The sequence below is a fragment of the Nyctereutes procyonoides genome, unplaced genomic scaffold, assembly GCF_905146905.1.
Source record: "Nyctereutes procyonoides isolate TBG_1078 unplaced genomic scaffold, NYPRO_anot_genome, whole genome shotgun sequence".
In the NCBI taxonomy this organism is placed as follows: domain Eukaryota; kingdom Metazoa; phylum Chordata; class Mammalia; order Carnivora; family Canidae; genus Nyctereutes; species Nyctereutes procyonoides.
Genome location: NW_026575051.1, coordinates 720,728 through 742,364, shown reverse-complemented (window position 1 = coordinate 742,364; position 21,637 = coordinate 720,728). Strand labels below are relative to the sequence as shown.

The window sequence follows — 21,637 nt, the reverse complement described above, 5'->3', positions numbered from 1 at the left end:
CCCGGCATGGGCCGAAGCGTGGCCGACTACAATTCCCAAAAGGCACCGCCGCCGGGAGGGAGGCTGGCCTTTAATTGAGAGAGCCGAAGAAACCCGAGGCCGCGCAACTTGGTTCCGCGCCGGGTTCCGCTCTCGCCGCCAGCGCCTGGTTTAACCGACCTGGACAGCGGGCGGGATGCTGGGAGGAGAAGTGCCCTGGGGCTTCCTGGCAGAGGTGCGGACCTGGCTCTTAGCGACACGCTTAGTGGAGAGACGCGGCGAGGTGCGCTCCTTGAGCTCTTTGCCGCTCGTCGAGTCGGAGGAAAGCACTCCGTCTAGAGCGAGTTAGGGTTGGCGCTGCTCCACGCGCTCAAAACAGCCCTAATGCCACTTCCCCGGCTCCCACCGCCCCGTTTCTGCAGAACATGCCAATCAACACAGCTGTCGTGAAGAAACCAGTTGTTGGTCTGGTCGGTGGGTGAGGCTGGGGCAGGGCCGGGGGACGTCCTAAGCCAGAGCCAGGGCTGCAAGCAGGCCGTATGGTTCCCCTGCTGCAGACGCGAGACGGAAGGCCCCACCGGACCGTCGGCCGGGACGCACCGAGGCCGGGGTTTGCGGAGCCCCGCGCAGCGCACCCTGCCTGCCCGGCCGCTCGGCCGCGTCTGGCTCTGTCCTTAGCGGTCGGGGCATCACATCCGCAAAAATGACACGAAACTGACAATGGCTAACGGTAAGTAAAATAAGAGACAAATTAGTCTGGGAAGAAATATTTGACAAAATAGACAATACAGCGAGCTTTTACAAAGCAACAAGGAAAGGACAGAATAGAAAGATTGTACAAAGACGTAGCAGGCAACAAACAGAACAAATATAAATTGTTTATAATCAAATGAAAAAGCTCTCATCAGTAATTAAAAGTAAATTTAAAAAATAAATAAAAGTAAATTAAAGAAACAATAAAATATCTGATTAGCAAAAAAAAAAAAATTAAGGATTGGCAGCCTCGATGTTGTCACTGCAAAGGGAGCATACAGTAGTCATATACTTTTGCTGAAAGTTTACATAGTCACACCTTTTAAAGGCGGCTTTGTACCTACCAATTATTTTACCGCGACTGCCATTTGACCAACTCCACCTTTAGAAATCTATCACACCGAAATCCTCCCACATGGATACAGATACACACGCAAAAGTATTGAAGTGTGTCTGTTACTGTTATGAAAGCAATGGAAACCGGGGCCCTTGAGTGGCACAGATGGTTAAGCATCTGCCTTAAGCCCAGGTCATGATCTCAGGGTCCTGGGATGGAGCCACACATCAGGCTCCCTGCTCAGAGGGGAGCCTGTTTCTCCTTCTTCCCCTCCCTCTGCTTGTGCTCTCTCAAATAAATAAATGAAATCTTAAAAAAAAAAAAAAAGAAAAGAAAAGAAAAGAAAAAAGAAAGCCATGGAAACAGCCCAAATGTCCATCATGGGGAGTTGGTTAGATAAAATGTGGGTCATTGCAACAATGTAGAGTAGTGGGCAACACTTAGAGCACTGTATGCATAGTGGCTGAGCTGTGTACAGCCTCAGGAGGGGAAGAAGAGCAGATTGCAAAGTGGCATGCAGAACTTTTATCTGTGTGTAAAACTGAAATAGGTCATGTGCTTCATTTTGACAGGAGCAAGCAAGGGGAAGTTTTGCAGACCAGCTTTAAAAAGAGAAAACTCTTTAAGGCTACTCTGTCCAGGGGTGCCTGGGTGGCTCAGTCGGTTGGGCATCTGCCTTCAGCTCAGGTCATGATCCCAGAGTCCCAGGTTGGAGCTCCACATTGGGCTCCCTGCTTAGCAGGGAGTCTGCTTCTCCCTCTGCTCCACACCCCACTCATGCTCTGTCAAATAAATAAATAAAATCTTTTTAAAAATAAAAATAAATAAAAGGCTGCCCTGTCCAGAACAGGAGCCACTAGACACCTGTGGCTATTTAAATTAACCAAAAATTTAAATTCAGTTCCTCAGTCACATCAGCCCCATTTCCAGTTCTCAATAGCCACAGGTGGCTAGTGGCTACCTATTGCATGGTGCAGATACAGACCAGTTCTATGATCACAGGTTGTCTTGGAGAGTCCTGCTTAAAGGGATGCAGTGAATGGGGGCAAGTTATCTGATGTCAGGAACTGAGTACAGGTTGAGTTTCTGGAGCTGGATAATCAGCCTGCACTCCTTGGAGCTTCCCAGCATAGGATTATCCAACCTGTGATGGAGAGATCATAACCTTCTCCCCTCAGGCAGCACCCTGGAGAAAAAGAACAGCCAGGAACCTATGGGCTGCTTCACACTAGCTTTGCAGTTTCCTGGCTGTGTGGCCTTGAGCAAGTTGCTTAAAATAGAGTCTTTTCTGTGAAATGGCAGCAACTTTAACTGTTTCATCTGTATTAAATAAGGTATAATATGTAATAAGCATGGTCCTGGCACACAGGAGGTACCCAGTAAACATTATCATTATTATTTTCTTTAAAAAAAAAAAAAGGTAAAATCACACCTGTATTAAGTACTATAAAGAAAGTCAAATGCTTTGAGAGCATCAAGAGGGGATTTGATCTGACGGGCCAACTCGGGGAAGATTGCTGAAGGACAAGCAGGACGTAACAAGGCAAAGACCGCAGTGAACTATGTTCCTGGGAGGGGTACAATATTCTGCAGAGGCCATGGCAAGAGGGACTGGCCCAGTTGTGGGAACTGAAAGCAGGCCAATGCTGTATAAAGGGCAGCTTGGAGAAGAATGCTGAAAGAAGGGGGTGGGGAGCAACTTGGTCAGGAAGGTTTTGTTCTTTATTGTAAAATCAACAGGAAGCCATGAAAGGATTTGAAATAAAGTAGCAGGGTGAGATTTATATCTGACTGCAGTCAAAACAAACCATAGAAGAGCAGGAACAGGGGATCCCTGGGTGGCTCAGTGGTTTAGCGCCTGCCTTTGGCCCGGGGCGCGATCCTGGAGTCCCGGGATCGAGTCCCACGTCGGGCTCCCTGCATGGGGCCTGCTTCTCCCACAGCCTGTGTCTCTGCCTCTCTCTCTCTCTCTCTCTCTCTCTCTCTCTCTGCATCTCTATGAATAAATAAAATCTTTAAAAAATATATAAAATAAAATAAAATAGAAGAGCAGGAACAGACCCTGGGAGACTATTATGGTGGCCTGGGCAGGATGGAGGTAGTGTATGCAGGACGGTGATGGAGGTGGAGAGAAATGACAAATTTAAGGAAAATCTGGGAAGCAAGATCAACAGAACTTCATGATAGGCTGACCTTGGAAGGGGAGAGGGGAGGTGTATCAAGGATGTTCCCCAGGTTTTTGGCATGTGCAGCTGAGTGGATGAGGCTGCTATCCACTGACCCAGGAAACCATGGAGGAAGGAGCAGGTTTGAACACTGAGACAAGTTCAAATGAACTCCCAAGTGGTTGTGTAGGTCTAGAGCTTTGGGAGTTCTCAACTCACTGCCATGGCTTCTGTTATTCACCATTCTGGGTTCTGGCCTCTAACCTCCTGACCTGATGAGCACTGGATGTTATACTCTATTTTGGAAAATAGAATTTAAAAAAAAATTTTTTTAAGTAAAATAAATAAACTTCTGACCTGTCAACTTGTGTCTTAAAACATGGGTCACAGTGGTTGGACCTACATAGGTTTCAGCAGGATCTGTGACCGGACCCCAAGGGGCTTTTAATTCAACAGAAGATTAAATTATTTCTATTGGCATCTTCATTATCTAGTTGGCCCACTCTGTGAGTATCATCAACGAAGACCCCAGGGTCTTTATTTCACATAAACTTCCATCAAGATAGGTCTGCCTTTTCCAATACTTGCAAGTGATCTTTTTTCCCTGACCAACTTAAATTCTGTTAAATGCTCTCTTCGTGGTTGTGGCTCATCCTTCCAAACCTCTGAAATAATTTAGGCTCTTGATTCTGGCTCCCATCCAAACAGATCACATCTATTGAGTTATCTGTACATCTGAACAGCCTAATCCAACAATTCTCTGCCCAGGACTTCCAAACCCTTGAAGGAGGTCCTAGAATTAAGGCCAAAAAAACTTACACGTCTATTTTTATTACCCTCTAACAGAAATTTAGCATTTCTTCCAAGTATGAATATGAGCAAAACCCCCAGTAGTATTAGCAGGACCTGGGACTTGTCACTGAGACACCACAGCTCTTTTTGTATCCCACTACCTTTGTAGAAATCTCCAAATGTTGAGTATTTTTTTTAAGATTTTATTTCTTTATTTATTCATAGAGACAGAGAAGCAGAGACACAGGCAGAGGGAGAAGCAGGCACCTGAAGTGGGACTCGATCCGCGGTCTCCAGGATCACGCCCTGGGCTGCAGGTGGCGCTAAACTGCTGCGCCATCGGGGCTGCCCAAGTGTTGAGTATCTTTTATGCTTATGACTATTTGGAAATGTTAGTAGTTATTACACCTGCTGCTAGATAATTGTTACCAAATATATTTTAAAAACACATAGGTTACTGTATCATACACTATTTAAACATTTTAGTAAACTCAATTGATCTCTTCTGTGATCATATATGAGATACACACATTTTTGTGTGTATATGTAATGGGTTTTAAAACAATTCTGAGGAGGCACTAGTAGACCTACCTCTCTAGTCTGCCAGAGGGATTGATGGGTCAAACAAGGTTAAGACCCTTGCCTAATTTGGCCCCTTCCAAGCCTCCTGAAGAGCTTACACTAGAATTAACAAGGAGCATACATTCCTATAGGATGTGAGGTCCCACAGGCAAGGGCCTGGCTAACAGACACTGTGCTGGGTAAGATACACGATAGGAAATGGAATGAGGAGAAGGAGAAAAAGGAAGAAACGAAATGGAAAGGAATTGGGGGCAGACACAGGAAGCAGATTTTACCAAAATGCTAAGAAACCCACTCACAGCTGTGGAAAATTCAACCTTTATTATTACCTGCCTAGTGCAGGATATTAAAATTGCATTGAGCTAGAACCATATATTAGTGTAAAAATCTGTGTCTCTCCCCCCAAAAATGTACAAACCCCAAGTGAGTATAGAAAAACCAATATGGCAGCTACAACAGAGATGTCCAACCCCAAGGCTGCAGGCCATTGCTCCCTCTTTCCCCCTAACCCCAGTATTTAATCCACAGAAACATATAGGCTTAGAGAAGTTCTAGCTACAACACAGCAGGTGGGAAGTGGGGATGGCTAGGGGTAGGGGACAGGGATCACCCCTAGGTCCAGTGTTTCAGAGGATGTTGGAGGGAGAAGCCAAAGACAAGGACAATTCCAGGAGTTAGCACAAGGGAACATGTTTCTCCCTTTCTTGTCCTCATTCCTCAGATTCTCAGCCAATGGGATCCAGTGTGCGACGGAAAGAGAGAGGCTAGGGGAGCCACAGCCTTCTCTCTAGGAACCAGTGTTGTCCAATGGGGCCCAGGTGCTCCAATAGGCCTTATCCAGTGTCTGTCCTATATGTGCCCCCATCTCCCCCCTCCCCAGGGATGGCTAGAAGAGGTCAGAGAGGATCCCATCCACAGGGCCAGCTGGGTGGGCAGCAGAGGCTTCCAAGAGAGGAGCAGGGAGGGGGCATGAGAGTATGTCCCTGGAAGGGAAGGCATCAGCTCCCTGGCAGGCCCAGCCCACCTCTGGTCACACTGCCTCTCTCTTAGAGGTGAAGGGTGGTCAGGACAGAGAACAGAGTGGGGGTGCCATTCAATTCCCTTGCTTATCGCCTCTGGTTTTGCCTTAATCCTCCCTGAGGAAGGGGCGGCTGGGTGTGATTCACACCGTGTTGAGCGCATCTTCCGCCAGGAACCGATGTAGCTGGGAAAAGGATGGTCGCTGCTCAGGCTCCCGGCTCCAGCAGCGGAGCATCAGCTCATACAGGCCCAGCGGGCAGGAAGGGGGCCGAGACAGGTACACCTGCATCATGGCAGGGTGGATGAAAGGCAGGGAACAAATGTTCTTTAGTCCCCAAGATAGGCTCTGGCCCTCCCAGACCCACAGCCCAATCTTCCCTCTCCTCTGCTCTGACCTGACGGCCCTGATCCCGGAAGAACTCCCCTGCATTCTCAATGACTTGCTCATCAGTGAGCTGTCCAAAGGGCTGGGCACGGCAGAGCATCAGCACCTCCCACAGGGTCACCCCAAAGGCCCACACGTCACTTGCAGTTGTGAACTTCCCCTGGTGTGTGGATAAAGCAACAAAGACAGAGAAAGGCATCAGGCAAACAGACCCTCCTCCCCTCCCACAGGGAGCTGCATGTCCACTCAGCACTTCCCAGGGCCTGACTCCCCCTGGCTGGCCCCCTCCCAGCAAGCCTGCTCCTCTCTCCTTTGTGCTCTCCCTTCATTCTCAGGCTCTAGTCCTCTCCTTGACCTCTTCCCTCTTCTACCCACCCTTACTCTTCACCTTGCCCCTCATTTTCTGGTCGTGATTCTCTTCCAACTCATGCCCTTCTATCTCTAGCCTCCTGTCCCCCCTTACCTCTCTTGCCCTCTGCCACCCTGACTCCAGCTCTTGTACCCACTCTTGGCTCCTGGACCCTTTCCCATTGTACCACTCCTCCCTGCTTTCTCTGGTCCCTAGAGCCAGAGGCAACTTCCAGAGCACTGGCCCAAACCCTCACTTCATAGATGAGGGAACTGCAGTCCAGGGAACGCAAGTGACTGACTGAGACCACACAGCAGCCAGTGCTCCCCTGCCTGCCGCTGCCCTCCCCTGCCTACCTCCCTCAGGGTCTCTCACCATGAGGATGCACTCCCAGGCCATCCACCGGATGGGCAGCACCGCCCGGCCTTGCACGCGGTAATAGTCCCCAGCGTAGAGGTTCCGGCTCATGCCAAAATCAGCAATTTTGATGGTGAAATTTTCCCCAACCAGGCAGTTCCTTGTGGCCAGGTCCCGATGCACAAAGTTGAGTGTGGCCAGATAGCGCATGCCTGAGGCAATCTGAGCCGCCACATGTAGCAGCATGGGGTAGCTGAGGAAGGGAGCCAACAACAGGGGGTCATGGAGGCAGCCTCAGACTCATCCCCAGTCACAGATCCCTAGGAGAGGAAGGGAGGGCCCATACCCTGGGACTGGGTCACATCTACTCCTGGTGCAGAGTTGGAATGCCCATGTTGAGGGCCCAGGGGTAGGTGCCCATTCAACATCTGTTTGGCTCATCTGACCCAGGGAGCTACTGCTTTATTGTCTGGACTCAGGCAGTGAAAGTGAGAGAGAGCAGAGGGAGATTCTCAACAGAGTTCACATCCCTTAGCACCCCCACCATAGTAACTTCTGGCCTTTTGCTCCTTAATGCCCAGATGGATGGCCATATATTCCTCATCCCAGTCCCCACCTCCCTGAACCTTAGCCTGCCTCTCCATCCTGTGCTCCCCTCCCTCCTCCACATTGGAGTGAAGGGAGAGGAGACCCCCTCCCACCGGGGAGCTCTCAGGGGAGGGCCAGCCTGGATGAGGGGGGTACCTGATGGTGGGCCCCTGGGCAGCCTCCCTGTCCCTGGGGGCCCCCTCAGCCGCCTTGTCTTCTAGCTGGTGGGCACTGAGGAACTGGTTAAGGTCACCATTCTCCATATAATCAGTAATCATGCAGAGGGGGTCATCCTGCACACACACGCCCAGGAGCCGGATGATGTTTGGGTCCTTCAGCCTCGACATGATCTTCACCTCCTTCAGGAAATCATTCCTAGAGAAGGCAGGGAGACAGCAGGGACACTGAGGGGCTGACCTATACATTCTCTCCTGCTCACATAGACCAGCGCCCTAACCCCAGCAGATAAGCTGACTCACTAGTGACACTGAGACTTGGCCTGAGATCAGCCTGAGATGGCAATTTCCTTCCCCGGCCAAGCCCCCTCTGTTGGTCGCTACCATGTTTCTCTCTAGATAATTCCCCACTCTTCACTGCCTCCCTTCTCCATCACCAGATATCATTCCCTGGTCCTCACCTGGCATTCTTGGTGGCATCTGGCCGTAGGATCTTGACAGCTACCAGTAAAGGGTGTCCCTTGCACACATTAAGGGGAAAATCAAGACTGACCAGATCTTGTGGGTTCTCTACCTCACACAGGTGCACCTGGGGAAAGAAGTTCGTTTGTTAGGAAGTCACATGGTTCACTGAGTCACAGGGTCAACTGGGATAACACAGACATAGATGACAGGTTCTGACCAATGGCGACATATGGGCATGGCATCAGAGCCCCAGACAGCCAAGACACTACTGATAGCTAGCCAGGGATCCTCCTTACCTCCCCAAACTGGCCCTCGCCAAGCTTCTCCTTGAAGCGGAGCCGAGATCGAGGGAAATCCACTCTGGGAGGCCCATCCCCGGCAGCCCCTGGGGGCAGCGCGGGCACAGCATAGGTGTTGCCCCCGGTGACGCCCTGCAGGGTGACAATGTCAGCCTCGGCATAATGGGGGACGCTGTTCTGGGGAGGTGGGGGCAGAAGTGGGGCACCCGGCTTCTCAGGCTCCATATAGTCCCCACTGCAGGCTGGAAAGGTGAGGGGAAAGAAGACAAGACGAGGCATCAGGAGCAGCACCTGAGAGCCATGGTTCTCCATACCCCCGCCTCCCAGAGAACCCTCGTCTCCCAGCTGGGTGAGAGACTGGGGCTATCCTTCATCTTCTTGGTATTCTACCCACCAACCTCAAACCAGCAGAGTCGCTGGCATGAGATGAGAGTGAGTTGTTTCAGAGTTTAAGGCAATGGAAATGGCTGAACAAAGAATGATGTAAGGTCCATTCTCTAGGGATCCCAGCATAGCCCAAGAGACCAGGACCCAAGTCTTGACTGGAAGAGGAATTCCTCTGTCCACCATCAGGAGGAGGATGGTGCCAGTCATCTAGTCACCCCCTACTTTCCAAACCCTTGTCCCACTCACTGCCAGTCCCTCCTGTTCACTTAGCTGTTCTATCTACCTACCCCACCCCCGCTTTCAGCCTTGGTTCCTCCCCACCGTGGTTACCCAAACCCTCCCTGACCCAACACCCCAAGCTCAGAGATAAGCAGAGACAGGGGCACACAGATGGGGGAGAAGGAACAATTCCTCACAGCCAGCACAATGAGGAATCTACAGACAGAGGAGAGGAAGCAGAGCCGTCCCCTCTTAGCCCTGGGGAGGGAGCGACAATGAGAGAAGGCAACACCAAGGAACAGAGGAGCAGACAAGAAGGGTGGGGTGTGAGCCTTCACCTCTGGGACTGCAGAAAGAGAATACATGGGGGGAGAGGACAAGCAACCAGGGTGAGAGGCCCTCTTCCTCACAGCTCTAGAGAGAGGGGAAACAAAGGAGGAGTTATAAAAGAACCTAGGTCAGCACAGCAACCTCCTCTCTGGCTCTAGAAAGCAGAAAAGATGGGGTGGAAGAGGAAGAGGAGGATAGAGCTTTGAACCAGTGAGCTTTCTGCTCCTCTGCGCAAGGGAAAGGCCTCAAGAACAAGTACAGCAGAGGAGATTTCAGGGCATAAGAGCTTCCTCCTTGGGAGCTCAGGAGAGCAAAAGAGGCCACAGCAGGGAGAGGAGGGAATGCAAGGTGTGAGGACTTTTCCCTGCCCCAGTAGAGGTATGGGGAGCCTGGAGGAGCCCAGAGGCAAAGGGGCTTACCCTGGGTGTTGGTGGGTTTGGCCCAGGCGGGTGTGGGGGGGCCAGGGCCCCGAGGGGGACGGGCGTAAGTGGCCAGAAGGAGGCGGTAGGCTGGATTGGAGAGCAGCAACGCTGTCGGGAGAAGGAGGGGAGAGACACGGGGAAGGAATGAGACTCAAGGCTAGACAGACAGGGAGACCCGGAGTAGGGCAAGACCAGGGCTGATGGGAATGAATGTACTGAGAAACAGGGACAGGATAAAACAAGAATCTGGAGAGTGCTGAATAGCTGGATGAATAATGAATGGAGGGATAGACAGATGGATGGGTAGATGCATGGATGATAAACAAATGGTTGGATGGATGGACAGATAGACAAATGGATGGATGAATATATATGGGTAGATGGATGGATAAATGGATGACAGATGAATGGTTGGATGGTGGATGGGTGGAGAGATGAATAAATGGATGTTTGAAGATGGATGGATGGATGGATGGATGGATGGATAGATGATAGATGAATGATTGGATGGTGGATGGATGGATGGATGGATGGATGGAGAAACGAACAAATGGGTGTGTGAATATATATGGATGGATGGATGATGAATGAGTGGTTGGATGGTGGATAGATGGATGAATGGTGAATGGATGAATGGATGGATGGATAGACAGAGGACAGATAGTGGATGGATGGATTGATGGACAGATAGATGGAAGATGGATGGGTAGTTGGATGAATGGATGATAGATGGATGCAGGGATATATGGATAGATGGATGGATGATCTATAAATGGTCAGATGGTGGGCAGACAAATGGATGAACAGATGGATGAATGAATGGATAAATATAGATAGCAGGATAGATAATGGATGGATGGATGGATGGAGCAAACATGGCAAGTCTAGGAGAAAGGCGAGGGGCCCAGAAGACACAATGAGAGGGCACAAAAAAGAAGAGACAGAGATGTATATGGGACACAGAGACAGGATGAAACCACTAGGAATTATGGGTAGTACATGTAAAATTCTTGAGGGAGATTATGTGGTAGGGACATGGGACTCTATATAGAGTGTGGTGACCAGGGGCACAGAAATGAGAATATGAGTTGAAACTGGAAAGATAGGAAAAGAAAGGAATGGACAGAGAGAAAAAGGGATACAATAAGAAAACAGGCAGAGGATGGAGGTGGGACTAGAATAAGGCAGGTCTTACCAGAGCCATTGGGGACACTGGGAGCAGAGTGGGGTGGATTCCCACGAGGTCGGGGCTCTTGGTAGGGGGGTGGCTCAAGAGGGCCTGGGCGGTTGTTGATTAGGATGGTGTCTCCCGGGACAGAGAGATGAACTGTCAGTTCCTCTTCTAACACCCGGCGCTCGGCCTTGTCATGGGAATGGGAACATTAACTGTGTGATTCTAGCTCGTTAAATGCCAAGCTCCCCTCTCCCTTCTGATCCTCACAGCAGTCCCATAGTGGTTTCTACTATTAACTCCATTTCACAGGTAAAGAAACAGAGGCTCAAGAGCATGTAAGTGAGTCTCCTGGTGTCCCACAATGGGATTCAAACCCAAATCTGACCAGATAATTATAGAATCATCAAGCTTCACACATACCACCACCACTGAACTCCTGCAGGAAAACATGGGCTCAGAGTTTGCCAGGCTTCTTCCTCTAGCTCCTCCCTGCCCCTCTTGCTCCACTCGCCACCTTTCCTATCTGGCTTCTGCCCCAAGAGGTTGACCAGGATGGACTATATGGACAGGCTTGGTTTGGGCTGGCCGGAGAGGAGTTTGTTGGGCAGGCAGCAAGTAAGATCAGGGTGATCAGTCTCCTACCCCCTCCCTGAAAGGTAGACTCAGGTTAGCTGTATCCCTGAAGCAAACTCCACTGCCCTTCTCAAGGAGCCTTTCCCCAGCATCACTGCAACAGGTTCTGGTAACTTCCCTCCTCTCATCTTGCAGGCCCACATCAGGTCACAGCTCTGTGGGAACTGCACTACTCCTTCTGATTTCCAAAATCCCTCCCACTCCTTTGCAACCTGTCACTTTACTAAGCCCACCTCTGATTAGAGGTTCTGTGGTCCCCACCAGATCCAAAAGAATGCAGGAGTCCCCACATATATTGGTCTCAGCCTGGCCTCATTCTCCACACCCACACCCTGCCTGTCCTCTCCAGGCTATTGCCTGCCACCACCACTCCCCCATTCCCCACCCACTGCCCCAACACCCCCCACCCCGCCCACTCTGCTTACCTTGCTGAGGAGCCGGCGCCAGTGCAGCCGCCAGAGCATGAGGGCAATGATGAGCAGCAGCAACAAGATGATGGCCACCAGGCAGCCAATGAGGATGGCAGTTGGGCTCCCCTCAGCCTTGGCCACAGGCTGCTGGCCTCTAGGCTCCAGCTCTGGCAGAGACAGGAGAGTCAGAACCACAGGAGGCTTCCCACCCAAGCAGAGGGGGGGCCCAGGGAAGAATGGCAGCACAGGACCCAGTTGTCCAGGAGGAGGCCCTGGGCTACTCACCCAAACTGCTGAAGTTGGTGGGAGGTGGACCAGGTGGCCACCAGGGAGCTGGTGGGAAAGTGCCCCCCAGAGCTGGAGAGGAATCATTTACAACATCTGTAGAGAAGGATGAGAAGAAAGAAGGGAATCAGGTAGGGAAGAGGCACCAAAGGGAAGCTACTTGCATGAGACCTATGGAGTTCTACTACTAGGAGCAGGGGCAATACTCAGGATGTGTACCAACCAATCTGAATGGGGGGGCCCTAGCTGCTGTGGATGGCAGTGTTTTAGTTGCTGGATTGTGGAGAGATACAGGACTCCCAGAGAGAGAGCCCCACGTGGGGTCTTGGGTATCAGGAAGCCTGGAGAAGAGTTCCTCAACCAGCACAGAGTATTTCTGTATTTTATGGCCAACGCTGTCCTACTGGCTCAATGTCAGTCATGAGTGAAGGGCTCATGAAGTAAAGACAGAGACAGGGGGTTAGGAGTAGGGAGGTGCTCCAATGATTTAGGGCATCTCTGCCTGGGAAGTCTCATGAGCGATAGGTAGGTAGGGTACCAGGAGCGGCTATTTTGGCATACTGTGGGTTGGCAGTCCCAGAGACTGAGGACTGGGCATAAACCAGGCGCTTACCAGAGATGAAGGAGATTTCACTGAAGAGTAACCAAGGCCCAGCAAAGAGGAAGCGGCACTGCAGAAAGCGGCCCACACGGCCGCCCAGGGGCACTGACACAGCCCGGGCTCTGGGGTCCCCCAGGCTGCCCCCCAGGGCGTGGCGCACAGGCTCCCCCTCCCAGGCCATGGCAGGGCCCCGCTTGAAGCGACATTCCACCCCACCAGGCAGGCGGGCTCCCAGGGTGTGCATGTTGTTACAGTGGACCTGGGGGGGAAGGGAGGAGGGACAGAGGGTCAAGGCCAGGAGAGAGCCCAGATGAGCACCCCAGGAGCAACCACCCTGGTCTCAGAAGAATGGGATGCGCTTACCTGCATGGCCTGGAAAGCCCTGAGCCGGTCAAACTCAAACTCCATCTCCACGTAGCCACCCAGGAAGCTGTGGTTGCTCCATCCCACATAGTCATAGCCTGGCCAGACCCGCAGTTCCTGGCTCTTCCTAAAGTCATCCAGCCCCACCACACCATCTGCCAGCTGCCCCAGACCTCCGTACAGCAACCTACAGAGCAGGGGAGCAGAGGAAGCGGAAAGTGGGAGAGAAGAGAGTGCCACCCACCCATGTGCTCTGCAACCAGGTGGTGGAGGTCCAGCCTGGACCTCTTGCCCCAACATCCTGAGGCACTCAGTCTCCCACCCCCTAGACTGTCCTGGTACAGGGCTGCTGCAAGCTGCACGGCGGCACCGCCTCTAGGGGGCACTATGCAACCTCTGGGACAGTTTCCAACAGTCCTCTTTTTCTAATTTGCAGTGTCACATGAGCTAGTAGTAGTCTGCCTGGTTACCCTTCAATCCTGGATCCTGCGTCCCCAAGGCCCTACCTGACCCATCTTGCATCTCAGTGCAGGGACTCCTGACCCCACCCACTACGTCCTCCCACTCACCGCAGGCTCAGGCCCTGCAGGGCCTGCCTCTCTTACCCGCCAACAGTGTGTGTGGTGTGCCCATCATAGGTGGAGTCGTTGAGGTGTACTGCCTGGGACAAGTACATCGTCTGTCCCACGGGGGCCGTGTAAGACAGGAGTCCATCTGGGGCGGGGCAGGGGGTGGCTGTCTGAGGCAGGAAGCCTCCTACCCCTCCCTCGCCCCAGTCTCCTCCCCCTCTTGTGTCCCTACACAGGCCACAATGTTGGCCAGGCCCCTCCTCACTCAGAATGACAGCTTCCCAACAGAAAAAAAAGAGGACCCTGGATGCCCTCCTCCCCAGGCCCCAGGCCTGGAAACAAATTCTCGAATTCTCGGGGGTATGAATGACTCACCCTTCCAGAGGCAGCCATAGAGCTCCACCCGCAGACAGACACTCATGACCCGGTCAGCCCGGGGGTAAAAGCGAACCAGCCGGGCCACCATGGGGGGTCCGAGGTCCTTCAGCACCACTCCCCCAGGGTCCTCATTACCTAAAATCACCTGCGGCCCAGGAAACAGGGTGGATGAGTGGGAAAGGCTCCAGGTTGGATCTAACTTCCCAGTCACCTGCTGTTCCTGGCCCAGCGCACACTGGCCACCAAGAGACTCATGAAGGGTGGTGTTGAGCCTACAGGACTATGGGATACAGCCAGGGATGTGGAAAATGAGGGGGTGCAGCAAAGAAAGATCTCTGACACATCTCTCAGCCTGAAGGTCTGTCCCCAACCTCCAGTGTCAGCCTCGACCCCGGACCCATCTCCATTTGTCTCTAAGCCACCCATCCTGCCATGCACAGGTTCTCCCCATTCCCTCACAGCTCTGCACCTCTGCTCTGGCTTTCTCTCTCCTCCTGCACGCCATCCTCTCTGTTCCTTCAGCAGACATTGGTTGAGGGCCCACTCTGTGCCAGCTCTGCACATTCTCAGTGGCAAACATCCATCCCTCCCCTCTGCCCCTGCAGTACTGAGATTCCAGTAGGAAAAACAGCTGTGAAGAATAGGAGGCAGGCTGTGGGGCTGAAGCAGGGGGAGGTGGGCTCTCCAAGGAGACAATATCTAGAGGAAAAGCGAGTGGAAGGAGAACCTAAGGACATCTGGGGGAGAAGCTCTCCAGGCACAGAGAGAATGACAACCGAAAGTGTCCTAAAACTGTGGGACCACCCTGGCTTGTTCCAGGGACAGCCAGAAAGTCGGTGGGCCCGAGTGGAGCGAGAATATAGGGAAGATGAGTAAGGGAGGTGGGCAAGAGCCAGGGCAGACTAAGCTTCTGCACCCAGGAAGGAGCTGAGCTTTTAATCTGCAGAATGGAAAGCCAGTGGAGGGTTACAAGCCAGGTGTGCCTCATCTGATTTGCACTTTTTTGGGTAAAGTGGCTGTAGCCTCTACGTGGACATGATTTCAGGTGGGAAAAGACAGGAGCATGGAGAATGGTTTGGAGACCACTGTGTCTGTCGAAGCTGGAGGTGGTGGGGGCATGGCCTAGGGTGGTAGAGGTGGTGGTGGTGAGAAGTGGCTGGCTTCTGGAAATACGGACTGGTCTTGCTGGTTCTTTGGAAGTAGGGGGTGAGAGACCAGAGGAATCAGCGCTATCACCTCGGCTTATGGCCTGAGCAACTGGCCTGAGCTGGAAGAAGAACGGGTTTGGGGTAGGAATGGGATTCAAATTCAGCTCGGGAAGTTTATGGTAGGTTTGAGACACCTCTTAGACCTCCAGGTGGAAAGGCCCGGAAGGTGGTCAGGTTTGCAACACTAGATGGAGCTCAAGAGCCAGGCCTGGACTAAAGAAGGTATAAATAGGGAGAGTCACCCGCAGCCGGGTGGCATTTAAAGTGTAGCTGGGGGAGAGAGGAGCCAACCTTCTGTGGGGGCTGTCCCTGCCAGCCTCACCTCCTGACCCCAGCGGTCCCTCCAGTCCATCCAGCGGTGGCCGTCCCGGGAGTAACGCAACCGGTAGCTGGGGGAGAACTCCTTGCCCAGGCCTCCAGCATGCCGCCCCTGGGTGCCCACCAAAGCTACCAGGTGCAGCCGCCGCAGATCCACCTGCAGGTACTCCTCCTCCTTTGGAAAGACTGGCCCTGCGGGGCACCATGCCCCATCCCCGTCGCTACTCTCCAGCCTGGGAGAGGGCAAGGGGTCACAATGAACATCTGGTCTGCCTCTGTCTCTAATATTTAAAGCCCCTCACGATGAAGGGTGGGGTTTCATTGGCACTGGCCCTCCCAGAAGCCTCTTGGCTTGGGCAGAGGAGTTGGAAGAGCAAGAGAGGCCCCAGGAACTCCCTCCAGAGCAGTCCCCGAGGTGTGCCAGTTACCTGCTGTGGCGCGCAGCAGTGGAGTCTGACCAAGAGCTGGAGGCAGATATGTCCCCATCTGGAATGGTCCTGTCCTGCATGCCCAGGGCATAGCGGCACTTGGCTGGGTGAACACAGGCATACGGAGGGTCAAGGCCCTGACTCTGTCTCCCAAGCCCCATCCTCAGGGACCCCAGAGCCAGCCTCCTCACCAGGGTCAAAATGTCCCTTCATATCAGCATCTCCAGTTGCCACTAAGAGTAGCAGCAGCAGCAGCAGCAGTAGAGATGAGAGGGCCCCTGGCCCCATAGCTCCTGACTCTTCAGGCCTAAGGGGGTGGAGGCAGCATCTCTGCAGGGGGGAGGCAAACAAGCAGGAAGGTTAGTGAAAGGGCAGTCAAGGGGCCCACCTCACAACGGAACAGTAGACTGGCAGAAGGGGCCACATGGGGAATAACAGAAATAAAGCAACAACAGCAATAGCTGCTGAATAGCATCAGCTATGTTGTTAGAATGCTCCCTGTGTGCCAGACACTGGGCTAACCTCTGGTCCCCTCCCCACCCAGGATCCCAGAATTCTAGAAGTGGGGGACCCCAGGGCTTTCCAGTCTCACTATCCTCTGTAGCCCCACCAAGCCCAGTGTGATCCCCAGACCAGCAGCCTCAGCAGCACACAGGCGCTTGGGAGACACGCAGAACCTCATCCCTACCCTGGATCTGCTGAATCAGAATCTTCCCATGAAAGTTTGAGAATCCCTGCTCTTCACTGGCACCCAAGCAGCATGCACTACCTAAAACCACCGCAGCTGTCATCTCCTTGTGAACCCAGATATCTCCCTATCCTTGAGACCCTTGCCCCACAGCCCCAGCAGGAAAGCTGCTCTGACCTCTCCTCTTCCTGACCTCTCTTCTCCAGGCCCTGGAATCCGGAGGAGCCCCTAGGGCCAGTCCTCATACCCTTAGCCCACCTCTGCCATCAGATCCAAAGCATCCTATCCCAGCTCTCCTCACTCTGCCTTCCATCCCTAAGAGTCAGACATCCTGTCCCTGGAGTTCCCATTTCCGAAGGTGGCTACCTCTGAAGGAAAAGCTCAGCACTGAGGAAAAGCCTGAGTTGCCTTGGAGATGAGGGCGGGTCTAAAGACTGGGAGGCCAGGTCACCCCAGGAGGTAGGAAGAGTGGGGGGATATTCCCCCATCCCTTTGTCCTCTTCCAGTTGCTCCCATGATGCTCTAGGGCAGGAATGTAAGAGGCAGCTGAGACCCCACAGCTCTGAAGCAGCAGCTGAGGGGGCTGACTGAGTTGCAGAGAGCACCCAGGGATCAAAGAAGAGCTAGAACCAGAGGCATCACACCTGGTCCCTTGGAGGTCCAGGAGCCACGTGCAGGGAGCAGGCTGCAGGGTCCCAGCCGTCTGGCCTCCACCCCCACTTCTCTCGAGAACAGCGGGGCCCTTGTTCCCCTGGGTAACCTTCATGCCTATCCCAGATGAGTCATCGGAGCCAGATGGAGCTCGAGGAGCCCCGGGCAAAGATACAAAGACAGGCAGAGGATAGGAGGCAGGGGGAGGCAGGGCGAGAAATACAAAGCAAGAGGTAAATACAGCAGGCTCAGAAGCACAGGGCACAGAGCCAAGCAGAGAAACACAAAGATGTCTGGGGCCATCCCTCCAACACTCCAATAACCCTATTTCTCTCCACTGGGTCAGAAAAACCAAGGACAGGTGGAGAAGACCTCCCCCAGCCCCACCCCACCCGACTGCATCCCCACCACAAACAATACCCACACAGCTCTGTGCACCCACCTACACACAGATATCAGCCAGGCAAACTTACAGAGCTGACTGTAAACACTGGAGCTAGATGCACACGCACACCCACACATGTACAGGTGCACAGGAGCGCACACACACCCCTCTGTCCCAGACAACTCTTCACAGACTTTCAGAGACAAACACTTGCGTGTGACATTCTCTTAAATCTGTTACCCACACAGGCTTTCAGCGGGGCAAATACAGACGCTCACGCACAAATCAAATCCATCCACAGGTCGGCCTTCTCTAAAGTCCAATCCAATGCCATCACTTAGTGAATAGCCATCTTCAGACATCTGTGAACGCGAAATGATAGAAACCACAAGCTCCCACCATTGGAGGACACCGGGACACACACTCTCAGGCTCAGGCACAGGATCCCAGGAGGACTGGGGCCCACTCCCAAATACACACCATGATCAAGCCAGAGGGAAGTCAAGGCGGTGGCAGGAACCGTAATGAGAAAAAGGGGCATTGCTCCTTTTCCTGTCCTCTCAGCTCTCCCCTGTGTGTCTGCAGTGAGTCTGAACACCAGACACTGGCTGGGGGTGGGGGGGTGGGGAGGAAGGTCCAGTCAGCAGGGGACCAGCCGGTGAAGGCTGGGCCCAGGGGGTGTGGAAGGGAGTGGGGGATGGGTGCCTGAGGATGCTACTCCCTGGGCAGTGGCACAGTCTCACAACAGAACCAAATGGCCATCTAGAGGCTGTCACCGGCAGGTTAGGGAGTCAGCGCCTCTGTCTGCTGGGCTGAGGGCAGGCCGCCCCCTGGGAGCTGACGGTGGGGGTCATCGCTCAGCGGTAGGTGCGGGAAGGGACCGGCCCGGTGGGAGGACTGCGGGCTGAGGGCATGACTCCACGGGGCCGCACGAGAGCAACCACGTCCCTGGGGGAGAGCCGCTCCACACCGAGGAAAGAAAGGGGCCCTTCCTCCGAGCTGGAACTCCCTTTCTCGGGGGTCAGGGGTTCCCCCCATTCTCAGACAGGACCAGCACACTGGGAAGGCGGGTAGGGACCCACCTGGCCGAGCGGGACAGCCAGAGGCGCCCGGGCACGTCCGGCCTCCGCCACCAGGCCCCAGCGGCCGCCGCGCCCGCCCGCAGCCCCGGCCCCTCAGTGCCCCTCAGTGCCCCCCGCCCCGCACGGGGCCTCCGGCCGCGCGCCCTACCTCTCCTCGCTCTTCCCGGCAGACCCAGGCGGCCGACCCCGGAGCGGGGCCTCCTGGCGGCGGGGCAGGGGCGGGGAGGCGCAGGGAGCCAGGAGCCGGGAGCGGGAGGCGCCGGCGGGGCTCGGGTGTCGGGAGGCGGCTCCCGCGAGCAGCTGTCGGGGGCCTGTTCCGGGGAGAGGAGCCGGGGCTGCGGCGGCTCGGGCCCAGGCGCCGCCTCCCCAGCGCCCCTCCCCTCCCCTCCCCGCCGCCCGCCGCCCTTCCCCCTCCCGGGCCGCGCCGGGCCCGCCGCTCCCACGCCGCCCCCCAGCATTCCCCGGCTCGCCCCGGCCCCCCCAGGTAACCGCCCTGCGGCCCGCGCCGCCCAGCGCCCAGCCCCCTCCGCCTACGCGCGGCCCAACCCCCAGGCCCCAGGGTCCCCACTAAAGGGAAGAGCCGGAGCCCAGGCCCCACTTGGGGCCTCCCACACATCCAGGCCCCGCGAGAGGAGGGCCCCCTCCCTACTCCCCGTTTCTGGGCTCAGTTCCTGGAGAGGGAGGTGAAGGGGGCAGCCCCAGGGCGCAGGGAAGGAGCAGGTTCCCACAGGCCCGGTGCCAGCCCAGCCCCAGCAGTTTGGATGGAGGAAGGGAGCAGGGCTCACCTGTCCAAGCAGGTCCCCAGACCCACACTTCTCACACCACCGACCTTTGCTTCCCTCCGGCCCCCTCTGGCCTCCTGGCCTCTACACCCTGATCCAGACTGTCCCAGAGCCTGATGGCCCCCACTCTCTCCTAGCCCCATTCTCTCTCTACTTGCACCTTCTACACTCACCGCCCCCCCCCCCCCCCCCCCCGCTGCCCCCTCACTCCCAGTTCTCTCAAGACCCTTTGGCCCAGACTCCTAGGCCCTAGGCCCCTTTGGCTTCCTGCTCAAGGCCCAGGAGTCCTCAGGCAAGCCTCCCTCCCACCCAGCCAGCTCTGGCCCTGGTAAGGTCGAGGCTCTGACCACTGGCAGGGACACACCTGGACGAGGTGAGGAGGTTGTGGGGGACAGAGAGAGAATCGGACACAACCTAAAGGCACCGGAAACAGGAGTCCCAGAGAAGATGGGCAAGGAGGCTGGGTGAGGTGGGCAGGATGGAGGACCTGTGGTGGGAGGTGCTGCACCCCACTGGGCACTGCCTCAGGCCACCATCCCTCCACACCCACACCTATCAGCCCCACATCAATGTCACCGGCTCAGAAAGATCTCTGAGTCCACTGCAGATCTCCACCCCACCACACCTCACAACAGATAGCAACTCACACCGTACGTGCAGTCCCAGACAACAGCCCCAAGAAAGAAACACCGAGTCCCAACCAGACAAGTACACAAAAGTACTACCAGGAAGAAGTTGGCCCTCAGAGTGGGCAAGAGCTCCAAACCACCCGGGACACACCAATCCCAGCACGTCCAGCTGCTAAGGGGCTCACTAACGAACAGCCCCATGGCCACTGGGAGATTTGCCTCTCCCCACTGTCCCCTCTGACCAAACCCTAGAGGTTCCCAGGGACACATACCCCTCTGAAGACGGCCGCTGGGGAATCTGGGCCCAGGAGAGGCTGAGCCAGGGGTGGAGCCAGGCCGGGGGTGGAGCCAAGGTTCCCCCAGTTACCTCACCTGGGCCAACTCCCGACCCCTCCTCCCAGGGACTGAGCTGGGAGGAACCCTGGGCGGGCAGGCCGGGCTGGGCTGCAGCCAGAGCCCCAGGGAAGCCCCTCACCCCCGGCTGGGACCTTCCACACCCCAGGCCGGCGCTCCTGAGCCTGGTGGCATGGCAGGGCCAGACAGAGGGGTCTGCTGGGGAGAGAAGACGAAACCATAGGACCCTGAAACTCTTGTCCCTGATCTCCCCCAGGAGAAATTCCTAGTCGGTGATAGCCACCTCCACCCAGCCTGAAGCTGGAAGAGTGGGAGGGATGCAGGGCTGGGGCCCAGCGGAGTCAAGTGACAGCGGAAAGGGGGCTGGAGCCGGCTGGAATGCGGGGCTCGGAGCAGAGATTCCCAGGGGCCAGAGAGGGAAATCCCAGCTATCCAGGGGCCCCTAGGGTGATGCCAAAGACTGAGAGTGTCCACACAGTCTTTCATGGTCCTCGAGCCCATCCCACATCTACCACATCGTTCCCAACTCCAGCCCCCAAAGGGCAGTCAACACCTCCTACACAATGCCTTCCCTCCCAGGTTACCCCCCCCCCAAGCCAATGGCCTCTAGCCGCCCAGGAAGGAGAGGAGGGGAAACAGCTCAAAAAAAATGTGACAAAAGGCACATAGGGGCCAGCAGACCACCCGCCGCTGCAGGGAAGGCCTGCAGGGCAGAGTGAGAAGAAGGATGGACCACAAGGGCCCCACACACACTAGTGGCAGTCCCTCCCCAGGAGACGCAGCTGCCTCCTGGGCCAGCAGCTGGGGACGATGAGAACTGATGGGGCCAGGGGGTGGCAAGGCCATGGCCATGAGTCAGGCCTTGATACCACTAAGTACAAATGGGAAACTGAGGCCCAGAAGTGGAAGCAGGAGGGAGAGATGACCTTGTATGGGGAGAAAAATGAGGTGGCTCAGAGGCAGCAGCCTGGAGGGTGGGAGGGGATGGGAGGTGGGGGGGCTGGAACTCAGAGGGAGGGAATGGGGGTCACAAAAAGGAAAGGGGGATGGGGATGAAGGCACACACAGCAGAAGGCAGGAGGTGGAGATGTGAG

The 21,637-nt window shown here is 55.0% G+C and overlaps 1 protein-coding gene and 1 long non-coding RNA gene across 10 annotated transcripts; one reads left to right on the top strand and one right to left on the bottom strand.

Annotated features, from left to right (window-relative positions):
- Window positions 1-93: 93 nt before the first annotated feature.
- Window positions 94-4,476, top strand: LOC129512662 (uncharacterized). The gene is made up of 2 exons (XR_008665079.1): window positions 94-709; window positions 4,252-4,476. It is a non-coding gene; the product is annotated as an uncharacterized LOC129512662 (long non-coding RNA).
- A 434-nt stretch (window positions 4,477-4,910) lies between these two features.
- DDR1 (discoidin domain receptor tyrosine kinase 1) lies at window positions 4,911-20,529 on the bottom strand. 9 transcript variants are annotated; one of them, XM_055330143.1, is made up of 19 exons: window positions 18,927-19,134; window positions 18,177-18,304; window positions 16,164-16,302; window positions 15,973-16,075; window positions 15,549-15,777; window positions 14,016-14,163; window positions 13,677-13,785; window positions 13,072-13,258; window positions 12,721-12,967; window positions 12,108-12,203; window positions 11,838-11,989; window positions 10,801-10,966; window positions 9,603-9,713; window positions 8,245-8,489; window positions 7,945-8,072; window positions 7,464-7,682; window positions 6,738-6,972; window positions 6,024-6,173; window positions 4,911-5,911 (listed from the first exon to the last, which is right to left on the bottom strand). In XM_055330143.1, the coding sequence occupies exons 2-19, from the start codon at window positions 18,177-18,179 to the stop codon at window positions 5,771-5,773; spliced, it is 2,808 nt and encodes a 935-aa protein (XP_055186118.1). In that variant the 5' UTR covers window positions 18,180-18,304; window positions 18,927-19,134; the 3' UTR covers window positions 4,911-5,770. The 9 variants fall into 9 exon arrangements, with proteins under 9 accessions (XP_055186118.1, XP_055186120.1, XP_055186116.1 ...); XM_055330145.1 differs by lacking the exons at window positions 18,177-18,304; window positions 18,927-19,134 and adding an exon at window positions 20,462-20,529; XM_055330141.1 differs by lacking the exons at window positions 18,177-18,304; window positions 18,927-19,134 and adding an exon at window positions 20,286-20,445.
- Window positions 20,530-21,637: the final 1,108 nt, after the last annotated feature.

Bases quoted from the DNA above. Each gene is read 5' to 3' on its own strand.
- DDR1 (XM_055330141.1), bottom strand. From the start codon at position 20,390: ATGGGGCTGTTCGTTAGTGAGCCCCTTAGCAGCTGGACGTGCTGGGAT. The intron at 13,259-13,676 runs GTAAGAGAGGCA...CCTGCTCTGTAG, and splicing joins ACCACACACACTGTTGGCGG to GTTGCTGTACGGAGGTCTGG. The intron at 12,968-13,071 runs GTAAGCGCATCC...CTTCCCCCCCAG, and splicing joins GGGCTTTCCAGGCCATGCAG to GTCCACTGTAACAACATGCA.